At 33.8% G+C, this 11686-nt stretch overlaps 3 protein-coding genes across 3 annotated transcripts; all 3 read left to right on the top strand.

Annotated features, from left to right (window-relative positions):
• LOC114749991 (peptidyl-prolyl cis-trans isomerase CYP21-4) lies at positions 1-5860 on the top strand. The gene is made up of 7 exons (XM_028938538.1): positions 1-152; positions 1402-1441; positions 2610-2660; positions 2763-2848; positions 4381-4506; positions 4620-4770; positions 5207-5860. The coding sequence occupies exons 1-7, from the start codon at positions 1-3 to the stop codon at positions 5291-5293; spliced, it is 693 nt and encodes a 230-aa protein (XP_028794371.1). The 3' UTR covers positions 5294-5860.
• Positions 5861-8967: 3107 nt separating this feature from the next.
• Positions 8968-9401, top strand: LOC114749990 (tobamovirus multiplication protein 3-like). The gene has a single exon (XM_028938537.1). The coding sequence runs from the start codon at positions 9102-9104 to the stop codon at positions 9375-9377; it is 276 nt and encodes a 91-aa protein (XP_028794370.1). The 5' UTR covers positions 8968-9101; the 3' UTR covers positions 9378-9401.
• Positions 9402-9426: 25 nt separating this feature from the next.
• On the top strand, positions 9427-11102 carry LOC114749988 (tobamovirus multiplication protein 3-like). Its single transcript, XM_028938535.1, has 6 exons — positions 9427-9614; positions 9721-9773; positions 9854-9946; positions 10074-10145; positions 10721-10793; positions 10894-11102. Exons 1-6 carry the CDS (start codon positions 9437-9439, stop codon positions 11100-11102), a joined length of 678 nt encoding a protein of 225 aa, XP_028794368.1. The 5' UTR covers positions 9427-9436.
• The last annotated feature ends 584 nt before the right edge of the window (positions 11103-11686 follow it).

Raw genomic sequence — 11686 nt, 5'->3', positions numbered from 1 at the left:
ATGGCGAGGATCAAACCTCAAGCTCTACTACAGCAAAGCAAGAGGAAAAAGGGGCCTTCTCGAATAAGTGCCACTACTATTATATTTTACAGCTTGATTCCTGTCTTGGTTGTGTTTTTCCTGTTCAGTGCGTACAGACATTGGTCCCACAGGTTAGTAAATGATTTGGTGTGGTTTTCTGATGAGAGCCAATTCAGAATGCAGGCAATGATGTGTGACATACGTTTAACACTGTAGACAGTTATAACACAGGATATGATAAAAATTTAGAGTTGGTGACTTTGAGCTCTAGCTTGTGTTAAAAATGACTGGAGTTGTTTTGAATGCGTGTGAACATTGTTTGGGATGCTAGCAGACAAAGAAATGCCCAAAAATTGCACTCTGTGCTTATTGTGCCACTCAAATTTGCGGTGATCCATCCTTTAGTTTCATTGTAATGCTACACGCAGGGCAGAAGGAAATTTGTTCCTTTAAAATGCCTTTTCTTCAAAAGTAAAGAATTTGTAAGTTGATCGTGATTCTTGAGAAAGTTAGAGTAATAGGAACAGGAATCGATAAATTGTGAGTGTGGGAAGTTTACCATAGTGCATGATGACCTGTAAAGCATTAGTAGAATACACATATGAATGTACCACAGACGCCTTTATGAGGTCGTTGGTTGCACACTCCACATGTTATATTAGGAACAAAAAAAATCTCACTCTTTAAAAGATGCTATAATTACAAATTGAAACCAAACTTGAACTAAAGAGAGAAGCTTTTGACCGGCACTAAATGTGAAAGATATTAGCCTTTGCACAAAATGAGTACATTAGGATCCCATTTGAAGTTAAAAATTAAATAATAGTTTTAATTTTTAATATTTGTTTATAACCCACCATAAATCTAAATTATGTTTATAAAATTGAAAATAATTTAACAAGGACAGGGAGTTGTACGGTTGTAGTTTAGAACATTTTGGCTCATGTTTAATACTAAAATCCTAGTTTTAAGCTTCCCATTCGGGAGTTCTTTGAAGAAAAAGGAGGTTGCGTTATTATAAGGACCGTGCACTATTATTTCTTAAAACATTTTCTTAATAGGAAGGGTGTTATTCAAATCACTAAAGTATTTGTATAAAGCCAAAACATTATGGAGGCAATCTTCTAATTTCACTGAGATATGATTTCCAGTCTCTTTCTTTCTTTTTCTCTTTCTTTCTTTTTCTAACCAGCAACTTATGAATAACATTTTTTGCCGATTTGTATGTTAGTTAGTTTGAGACATTTCATTACGTTGTCATGGCTATGTGACTAATGTGCCTTCAACACCTTGAAAAGGCTGAGAAGCGTGTCTATTTTCTTTTATAAATTTATAAATTTAGAAGAACATCTCCTTTTTCCTAACAATTTAATTGCTCAGGTCAAGATTTGCATCAGAGAACCACATTACAACCTCTCAGGTACAATTTGAAGTTCTTTTTGCTTGGTTTCATCATTCTTTGGTCCTCTTGTATCTACTTGTTATATATTATCCTTCATCCTTTTCTTTTGGCCAACATGATGTTTTTGTTTTCTCGTTTTTCTTAAAGCTTTGGTGTCAATTTTGTTCTTTAACTCCCCAAAGTTCTTCAATGTTTTTCTTCTTCCCTCACTTAATTAGAAACCTAAGGGCAAATTTAAGTGGGTGGTCAAAGTCTACTTTTCATCCCTTCATTTTGAAGCAGGCTTCATTTTTGCCCCTCATGATTTATTGGTTCCAATTTCATCCCTTAACTCTCGAAAATTGATCAGTTTTTACCTCACCTCTCCCCTCACTCTGATAAAAACCTAGATGGCTTATCTGAGATGGCATTCTATGGGTCAAAGAACTGACCTTTCATAACTCATTTCTGGCAAACTGCTTAAAATATGGCCAATTTCAACTAACATGCACTTACATTTCCCCTAAATTATAGTAAAGTTTTGTAGAGTTTAGGGTACTAGAGCTGCTGCATTTAAATTCTCATAGATTGCTCAAACATGGTCATTGACTTTCAATGTTGTTAAATTAGTGGTGGTAGAACGAGGTTAAGATTTTGCTATTACAGTGAGGTGGCCAAGATAGAAGAATCTTGATTTGAGTGTTTCTTTACCAATTCATCACAATAGAAGACCGTTAGCTTCTTTTAATCACTGATCATTGACAAGGATTGAGAGCCAATCTTCATTTTTAAGGAATGTATGGGAGTTTAAAACGCAGCATCTCTGGGCACTGAAGCACTATGAATTTTAGATCCAGGTTGACTTTGGCATCTGAGGACGTTTATCATGTATGAATTACAAATTACATGGGGCCAATCTTTTCAACATGTATAATATCATGTCACATTCTTTGTTGGTGTGTTTTACAGAATGTGTGGGGAGGAAAATATTGATGTTTGGGGAACTACGGGCCTAAATTGGAAGTAGTGAATCTTAAAGGGATAAAAATGAAACCAAGTGGTCCGTACTTTGTGTTTTGCTGACCATGGTTTGGTAGGAGGTCAATGGGTTTTGCATTTTGAATCACTACTTTTTCTGTAGACTCTTGACTTTTACATAGATCTGTCGATATTCTTATTTCCTTTCTTTTTTCTTTTACCCCTTTAGGCTGAAAATTCTTTTGGAGACTCAAAGAAGTCTGAGCTGCCTGGATATGCTGTACGTTTCATTCACCTGCCGTTAGTACTTCTTTTCTTTAGCAAAATTTTTAACAGTGTTTACTGATTTTTAAGCTAATTGATCCTTTGTTTCCTGAAATAGGTTTTAAATACCTCTAAAGGCTCCATAGTAATTGAACTTTACAAGGAAAGTGCTCCTGAAGTTGTTGATGAATTTATTGACTTATGGTGAGCGTGGCTTATCCCTATGCAGCTATCCTTTTTATAATATGTTTGTGAATGTTTTCATCTCCTTTTTTCTTCCTTGCACACTTTTTCCTTGTTACCTTTTTGAGGCTGGAATTGGGAAAGAAATTTTAGGTTCTAATTTAATCTTAAAGTGATGGAAAATCGGGATTTGATTCGTGAAATTGGGATCAATTTGCACTTGGATTCTTTTAAACTTTTTTCCCCTTCAAATGCTGATTATAGCGTTACTGTTACAGGAATGGAAAGTCTTCAAAATACGTTTTCTCTCTTCAATTGTTTTTCCTAGTAGATTTGAGCCTAATTGGAAAAGCAGGGGAAATAACAGGGGAATTCAATAAGATGGTTCTATATAGATTTTAAGCACTAAAGGCGATTGATACCTTCCATATTTGCTTGGTAAAGTATTTGGCATTGTAAGTGCAAAACTCACACTATATGCATATACATTGTTCTGTTGAAACAACAGATGGAACGGAAAAAAACTACAAATCAGAACATAATGAGGGGCTTATTGAGGATTATGTTGACTGTCATCACAAAGTCTGAGCAGTATTCCGTTAGGTGTCTGGGTAACTCTTGAGCTTGAGGAAGATTGCGATGATGTCGCATGTCATGCCATGTTTCCACTAATCTCTACGTTATTTTCCTTGCAAATAATAGCACGATATATGCAAAAGATAATGAAAACATGTTTGCTAGAGGCTTTAGTTTTATTAAGTTCATAAGTCCATCATATAGTGAAACAAATTGATGGAGCAGTGAAGAAGTCTGGTATAAATAAAGTATAATCCATGTAAGTGGACAGGCATTTCAGTGAACTAACTTTAAGAGAACATGCACATAACTTGGACAATGTGACAACTTATACAAAACATATTGGCATTTTGCTTTGTGGAACATGATAGTAATTGCTTAACATTTTTGCAAATGTTGCCGCCTCATCTACAAAGTTGTCAATATTGTCTGAGAAAAGTTACTTTAGTTTGTGAAATATTTATGCTCTGTCAGTTTTTTTGTACATAGTCATCCAAGAAGTACTTTTTTGGGAAAATTGGGGGTAAATCCCTTATTGTACAATAAATTGGCAAATGGTCTTTAGGATGACAGATCGCTTAACAGATGATAAGTTGCACACAAGGGAAGTTAAATTGTACAAAGAGAAAATTGTTTGTACAAAACATTATTTGGACATAAGGGACTCACTTATAGGTAGGAAAGATGGTGTGCACACAAGAAAAGTTCAGTTGCACAAAGCAAAGATATCACACAAGGGAGGATGATTGTACACAAGGAAAGTTGAGTCGCACAAAGTCCTTATGGACCATTTGCCGATTAGTTTCTCAAAGGGATTGATCCCCGCTTTTCCCTACTTTTTTTTTCCTACAGAATAAACTGAAGGCACAATTTCTGAGGCCACTGAGTTGTAAAAAAATTGGTCTCTCTCATGGAGTTTCTTGAATTTATCTTACCTTTTGTTTAGTTCTTTGTTCTAAACTGCATTGTTTTTGCAGTCAAAAAGGGCAATTCAAGGGAATGCTTTTCCACCATGTAATTAAGCACTATGTGATTCAGGCTGGAGAGAACCAAGGGACTGGGGCGACAGAAGATTGGAACCTAAGAGGAAAACATTATTCGAGGTTTTATTATTCTTTTGGTTTTATATTTTGATGCTTCTGCAATCTGAAGACCACCGTTGTTGTGTGTTGAATATATTTCCTTTTTAATTAATAAATTCTTTGATGTTTACTAGTGTGAAGCATGAAGCGTTCATGCTTGGAACTTCCAAGGGCAAACACTTGAACAAAAAATTTGATCTTTTCATTACAACTGCACCAATACCAGATCTAAATGAGAAGCTTATTATATTTGGCCGAGTCATCAAGGGAGAGGATGTTGTTCAGGTGACTGAGTCTGCTCTGTTTTCATCAGAAGTGTCTTTTTTTTTTGTGGTTTTTTTTTTGGGGGGGTCTGTTGCCCCTTTCATGTGATTGACTCTGGAAAAGCTTTTCACCCACCTTTTATGTTTTGACGCCCATTGATGTTTATGAATCCCTTTTTGTTTGAAGTTCAGTTTTGGACGTAATAGATCATGGCTAAATGTCTTGCTATGCCATTTTGAGTCTACGTTTGGATAAATTTAGTTCAGTGTACTAAGATTTGCTACTTGTTTGGAAGAAAAATATTTTTGTTCAGTTTAAATGCAATGTCAATTACATGCCTGTGTTTCTACGAATAAAAAGTTGTGTTATTGAATCCCACAATAATTTTACATGATAGCCAATGGGATTTATGTTTATGATTGACGCTTGACATTCAACCTAACAAATCTTCTGCCAGGAAATTGAAGAAGTGGATACAGATGAACACTTCCAACCTAAAATATCTATTGGAATACTTGATGTGACGCTCGAACAGAAGATCTGATGGACTTCGTCCAAATCAGAAAGTATATTGACATTGAATAGTTTTCTGCCAATAACTTCTTTCGGTGCTCCAGTCAAAATTTTTTGGCAAAGGTTCATTACTGAAGTTTTGGGGACTTGGTACCGTGTGGCCCATTGTGTGTTCCTTTATCTCTGGGGCACTGAGACGAGCCCTAGGCATGTGGCTGTTTGGTTGAAGGTTTGGCAGTTTCTCTTTTCTTTTCCGTACTACACATTGAATGTAACTTTGATGAACATGATGAGATCATCACAAAGGGCTTTTGTTGCTTTGTCGTTACCTATGTGTTGTTTAAATTTATGGTTCTTTCATTGGTGAGCTAGAATAGCAGCCTTTGTAAACTACTTTGTACTGTAATATTGCTCTTAAACAGCATTATTAACCCGTTAGGTTTAGAATGCGGAGAGAGTGAGATGAGGACAACATTTGTGAGTCTGAAACTGAAATTGTAGCTGTTCCATCCATTGCACTTTTGACCGCTGATTCTGAATGAGATTTAGTTTGTAGGGTATTTTACACTACAAACTAAATTTTATATTACAGCGTAAAGATGTTGTGTGCCTCAACCAGTTTGACGACTTGTTTTTTAATGTGCGTATTATTTGGAAAAATGGTTAGTAGTATGCTTGCATGGGTGAAACTGTTCAGCTTTATTTTAACTTAATTTAAGAAACGTTTAATCTTTTAATACCCATTGGTTACAACAATTAATAGATCAATATTTATAGTTTATTTTTTTATAATCCAGTCCCTATAAAAACGGTTCTATTGCTGTGGCGCAGAGTTCTTTTAATTCTCAAATGTTCAAAAATTTTCAGGACGGCATTTAATTAAATTTTAACAAAATTACTTCATATGGATTGCTGAGATATACTTAGGATCTGTTTGGATTAATGGTAGACAAAATAATTTTTCTCAATCCAAATTTTAAAAAATGAGATTGAGTAAAAGTTAGATTGAGTAATGCAATTTATGTTTGGATTAACTTTTATAAAAGTTAGTTTATAAAGTAAAAAAGTTGTTTGAAATATGATTGAATAACTAAATTTAGTTTGTAGGATGACCAAAATGAGTATAACTTTTATTAAATAATAATAAATAATAAAAATATGAATTTATAAAATATAATAATTTTAAATTATTATAATATGAAGAAGTTATATTTAATGAATAAAATATATTTAAATTAGAAATCAATGTAAAATTTTTTAAAACAAATAATATTAAATAATTAATTGGATGATATACTCTGGATAATTTATGTAAACATAAAATGAAAAATAATATTAAAGATTAAAATTAAAAATTAAAAACATCATTAAAAATGTTAAAAAATAATTTCACTTAAGAGAATATTAAAAATAAATAACTAAAAATTAATCGGGAAGCAGAAGGAATATAAAGAGAAGCATAAAAATGTCTTTTAAATTTTAAAAAGTTATTTTTGCATAAGTCATAAATAAATTTTATGTGCTTTTACGGTCGTACTTAAAAAAATAACTTTTCACCTATAAATTAGATTGGCTAAAAAACTGTAACAAACAATGTTCAAATTTACAAATTGAGTTATCACCTGTATAAGTTACTTTTCTCCTCCTCAAACGAGTTGCCAGTCAGGCACTTTATTTTTTTTAGCTTAATTTCACTGCAAATCAGCGCCTAGTAGTTTATCTAAAAAAAATTCTTCAGCTAAATCTTTGAATATTTAATCAATAATTTTCTTTAAATTGAAATTTGGGAATGCTACAAACCAATGAACCATTTATAAACGAAGGCTTTGAGCTTGCATGAAATTTCTAAATACAAAATATTACATAGTTTTTTTTTTTTGCTTGAATATAATTATTACTCCCTCCGTTCCTTATTATAAGAGACAAATAACCGAAATACGTTGATCAAAAAACAGTTAAAATTAGTTAAGAACAATTAATGTGTAAAAAGTATAATTTTTTTCCAAAAATGCCCTCATTAATAAGGAGAGAGAGTATAAGAGAGAACAATTAAATTATTCAAAGAAAGAGAAGTGGAAGGGAGAGAAAGTGTGAGTTGGAGATAATAAATTGGGTAAAATAGTAAATCAACACAAAAAAATAGAGACAACTTGTAAGTGTCTCTTATATATAGGAACATGCCATAAGCATCAAATGTCTCTATAATAAGGAACGGAGGGAGTATTTCTTATGCTATTGAGATGGCACTGCAAGAAAGCAAATATGTAGAATTTTTTTTTGGGGGAATATATTAATTTACGGATAAGAGTTCCACGTCATACATTGCACGAATAACGGCATCATGTTTATTTAAAACAGCCTCATTGATGTTACCAAAAAACAAAAAAACAAAAAAAACAGCCTCATTGAACACATAATCACTTGTTCATATAAAAGCTTTCATATTATTAAATCACAAGTTCATTAGTAATGAATAGATTTATTATCCTGGATGGCTAAAACGATGAGGCTGAAAAGATGAAGAAGGAATTTTTTTTCTCACTTTAATTAAGGGGCGAAAATGAAATTTAAAATAAACAAAGCGAGTTAATTCGTGACAGGGACCAAAATCAAAACCCCCATATACATGCATGAATAAAACATTTTTATCAAAAAAAAAAATAATTCGGTTTTAAATATAAAACTTATTTTATAATATAATTTATATTATAAAATAAATTTTATATTTAAAATCAGAAGTAACCGTGAGACAGACATTTTTGACGTGGATTCCCAAGCATGGCACGCCATTTCTTCTTTCCCCACTCCATGGAAAAGAACTGAGCTCAAAAAAGATTCCATAGAATAATAATGACTTTGAAAGTGTCCCTATAAAACCAAACATTCCGATCTCGCCTTTCCCCTCCTTTTTCAGTTTTTACCCCTCATTCCAACCAATCAATCCAACCAATAAAATACATCAATAAAAGCTAAAAAGATAATGAATTGTTTTAAAACAATATTTAAAATCAACATCCACCGTCCAACTACTAATCATTCATTATAGCTTCTTATTTTCATCCTAATTTTATTTTTATCAATTTAAAAAAGGTTTTCCAATCCCATGAATGGTTTTTTTTTCAATTTAATTATCTAAAAACAACTCGTCTACATATGTTTTAATTAAATGACAATAAAAAATGTATATATATAACGTAATAAAATTTAATAAGTTTATTACAATATCGTTAATACGCAATACTTTTCAACAACGAGAATTAAATTAAAGAAAAATTCGCTGAGAAGTACTTATTTAAAAATTTTTAAGAGATAAAGATATGAATTTGAATGATAAAACTTTTTTTTGTGCAACATATTTTCAGTCATTTTTAAAGATTTTTTTATACGTACTTAAAGATAATTGCACACAACTTAAGAAGACTGGAGTCCTTTGGCCAATATATTTCTCAAGGGAAAAATTTGAACCAAATTTCTTCAATTAAATTGATGATCAAAATAATAATTTTGGTCTAAAAAACAAAAATTCCGCTTGTACACGTTGCCCCATGATTGATGAAGCCTGGATTTGAAACCCCAGGCAGACCGGCTATCATCGGTCATCTTCCAGAGACGTCCATTGCCCCTCTAGCCGGTTGCGCCCCATTGCGTTTCTTGGATTCGTGCCGGTCGTTTGAGGTTCGAGGAAAAAAACAGAAGAAACTGTAAAAATAAAAAAGAAATAAAAAAGGGTCCATAATCTGCTTCTGTCCTTCCTCTTTCGTCTTCACGAATTAATCTAGGTCGCTTGTGATTTTGCTAACAAGATTCGCCGGCGCGTACTTACAATCGAATCAATTTGAATGGGTCGCAACGGCGTGCCGGTGTCGACGTCTTCCGCGGTGGGGTTGGCTGTAGCGGCCATCGAGCTCACGGAATCCTCCAGTTGGTGGCACGACGTCAATGATTCTCCGGTCTGGCAGGATCGTATCTTCCACGTTCTCGCTGCTCTTTATGGGATCGTAGCTGTCGTTGCTGTGGTAATTTCAATCCCGTCCCAACGCTTCCACGTTTGTAATGTCATTGCTGAGTCTTTCTGGGTTGCCGTTCGCCGTCAATCGCTTTTTGGGCAGATTTGAAATTCTTTATTGGATAAGGGCTTTTAGGGTTTTCGTATGTCATTGAATGCTTGAAGAGAATGGGACATGCGATTATGTCTAACTGTAGAAGCCATGAAGATTTTACGCCTATTCACTTGGATTTTTTTTTGCTCCATATGTTTTTAGGTTCAACTAGTTCGTATACAATTGAGAGTACCGGAATATGGTTGGACCACGCAGAAAGTCTTTCACTTTCTCAATTTTTGGTGAACGGGGGTTTGTATTATTTAATTCTCCCCATGTGTTTATTGATTTAAATGTTAATTCGACTGTAAATGTGGGAATAATATCTGCAATAATATATACCGGTCTGCTTTTGTAGTTCGATGTTTTGTATTTATATTCCGCCGGGACGTGCAGAAGTTGAAGCCAGAGGTAGGAACACAATCTTCCCCTTGTGATGCCATAATGCTGTATTTGTCCAAGCATCTAATATTTAGATTGCCTGTATGTAGATTGTCCAACATATCATACTTGATATGCCAAGTCTTGCTTTCTTCACAACGTATGCACTCTTGGTCCTATTCTGGGCAGAGATATACTACCAGGCAAGTCCAGTTTAATTTGTTGAACATTAATCTTGTCTAACTCTTTTGGTTTTTCTTCAATTTTAGCAATCTAGCATATTTTACAAGTTGGTGATCTGCTCACCGTGTTAACGTTGATATCTTTCAGGCACGTGCTGTGTCTACTGACAGACTGAGGCCAAGCTTCTATGTAATCAATGCTGTAGTATATGCCGTTCAGGTGAAACTTCTTGCCTGAGTTTTGTTTGGAGGTCCCAGCTATGGGTCATCTAGTTTGCTTGGTCGTTTAGGTTGAAATTGGTATTTGCTGGATCGCTTGCTGAAGTATTGATGGACTTCTGTGTAAACAGTTTTATGTTTAAAGATGTTAAGATCTGAAGAGACCGTACAAAGATATGTTTGTTGTACTGTGTTAAATGTAACTCGTTTTTTAATGGCCTTAGTACAACAATTTCATACCTGGTTGATGAGTTTGTCGATGATGTCCCTTTAAGAAGAAAGTTGGAGGGTCTTATTTAATACTCTATTCCCTTCATCTCCTCACATCTTTGTAAAAAGAAATGTCAGGCGCCTAAGCTTTGCTTGTGATGTGTGACTATGGTCAAATTGTGTGGGAGTAAAAATTAGGCTGTGGCCTTAAAGATGCTAGGAGTAATTAATTGATATGAAAATGTGTCCTGGTGTCTAATGGCAACAGTGTAAAACTTGGAAATTATCGATATCATGAGTTTTAATGTTGCTGGTACCTTTGTGTTCGACAATTTTAAATTGTTTTGTTTTCTGAATGTATGCCAGATCGCTTTGTGGCTGATATTATGGTGGAAGCCCGTCAATTTATTGGTTGTCCTGTCGAAGATGTTCTTTGCAGGTTTGTCTACTTTAGACTCAACTTGTACTATTTGTTATGGTCAAATTATTTATTGATTATGACTGTCATGAATTGTTGCTAATTCATTTATGTGTAATAGGGGTCTCTTTGTTTGCTGCTCTTGGGTTTCTTCTCTATGGTGGAAGGTATCTGTTAATTTCAGTTTGCAATTGTGATGTAATTAAGTTTCCATATTTTATTCCAATTACAGAGTTAATCCTTAATTTAGGAACTGTGAATTGTAAGAAGGAAACATTGTATGACAGCCCATGTTGGTTTCTCAAATCGTTTCTGCCTTTGGACTCATGAAATTGAAGTGGGGTATTGTAGTTGTGTGTATGTGTGTGTGTTGATTTAGTCTATTAGTATTTTTGAGTATTTAGTCTATGTTGCTTTGATGATGTTTTAGTGTTATAATTTTGTATGGACACTAAATGAAAGCTCATAATTAAAAATTGAAGTGGGGTATTGTAGTTGCGTGTGTGTGTGTGTGTGTGTTTTGATTTAGTCTATTAGTTTTTTTTTTTTTTTTTTTGTATTTAGTCTATATTGCTTTGATGATGTTTTAGTGTTATAATTTTGTATGAACACTAAATGAAAGCTCATAATTAAAAGTGTAATCGAGAGAGTGCAACTTGTGATTTAATTAGCATGAATTGATCTGATTTGGTCTTCTAGTGTACCGTTGAAAACAGTCATGATGAATCTGAAACTAAATTGACCCCTAGGAATGACCAAATTCACCCGTATATTGAAAACTATGCATGACCTTATGTCTATTAAAGAGGAAAACTCGTGAGGTTATAGTCACTCATTCTCATGAGTGACACCACGAATCTTGTAGAAGGGCTAATGGGGAATTAAATTGGTCTACATCCTTAGGGAAGAATATC

Source organism: Neltuma alba, unplaced genomic scaffold, assembly GCF_004799145.2.
Source record: "Neltuma alba isolate B1F8T4 unplaced genomic scaffold, ASM479914v2 tig00006257_pilon, whole genome shotgun sequence".
NCBI lineage: Eukaryota > Viridiplantae > Streptophyta > Magnoliopsida > Fabales > Fabaceae > Neltuma > Neltuma alba.
Note: the sequence above shows the minus strand (reverse complement) of the source record. Positions and strands in the feature narration are given on the sequence as shown.

Excerpts from the sequence above, each read along its gene's own strand:
- LOC114749991 (XM_028938538.1), top strand. The coding sequence starts at position 1 with ATGGCGAGGATCAAACCTCAAGCTCTACTACAGCAAAGCAAGAGGAAA. Across the intron at positions 2,661-2,762 it reads CTGAGCTGCCTGGATATGCT|GTTTTAAATACCTCTAAAGG; the intron begins GTACGTTTCATT and ends TTCCTGAAATAG. Across the intron at positions 4,507-4,619 it reads AGAGGAAAACATTATTCGAG|TGTGAAGCATGAAGCGTTCA; the intron begins GTTTTATTATTC and ends GATGTTTACTAG.
- LOC114749990 (XM_028938537.1), top strand. The coding sequence starts at position 9,102 with ATGGGTCGCAACGGCGTGCCGGTGTCGACGTCTTCCGCGGTGGGGTTG.
- LOC114749988 (XM_028938535.1), top strand. The coding sequence starts at position 9,437 with ATGGGACATGCGATTATGTCTAACTGTAGAAGCCATGAAGATTTTACG. Across the intron at positions 9,774-9,853 it reads TGCAGAAGTTGAAGCCAGAG|ATTGTCCAACATATCATACT; the intron begins GTAGGAACACAA and ends GCCTGTATGTAG. Across the intron at positions 10,794-10,893 it reads GTCGAAGATGTTCTTTGCAG|GGGTCTCTTTGTTTGCTGCT; the intron begins GTTTGTCTACTT and ends TATGTGTAATAG.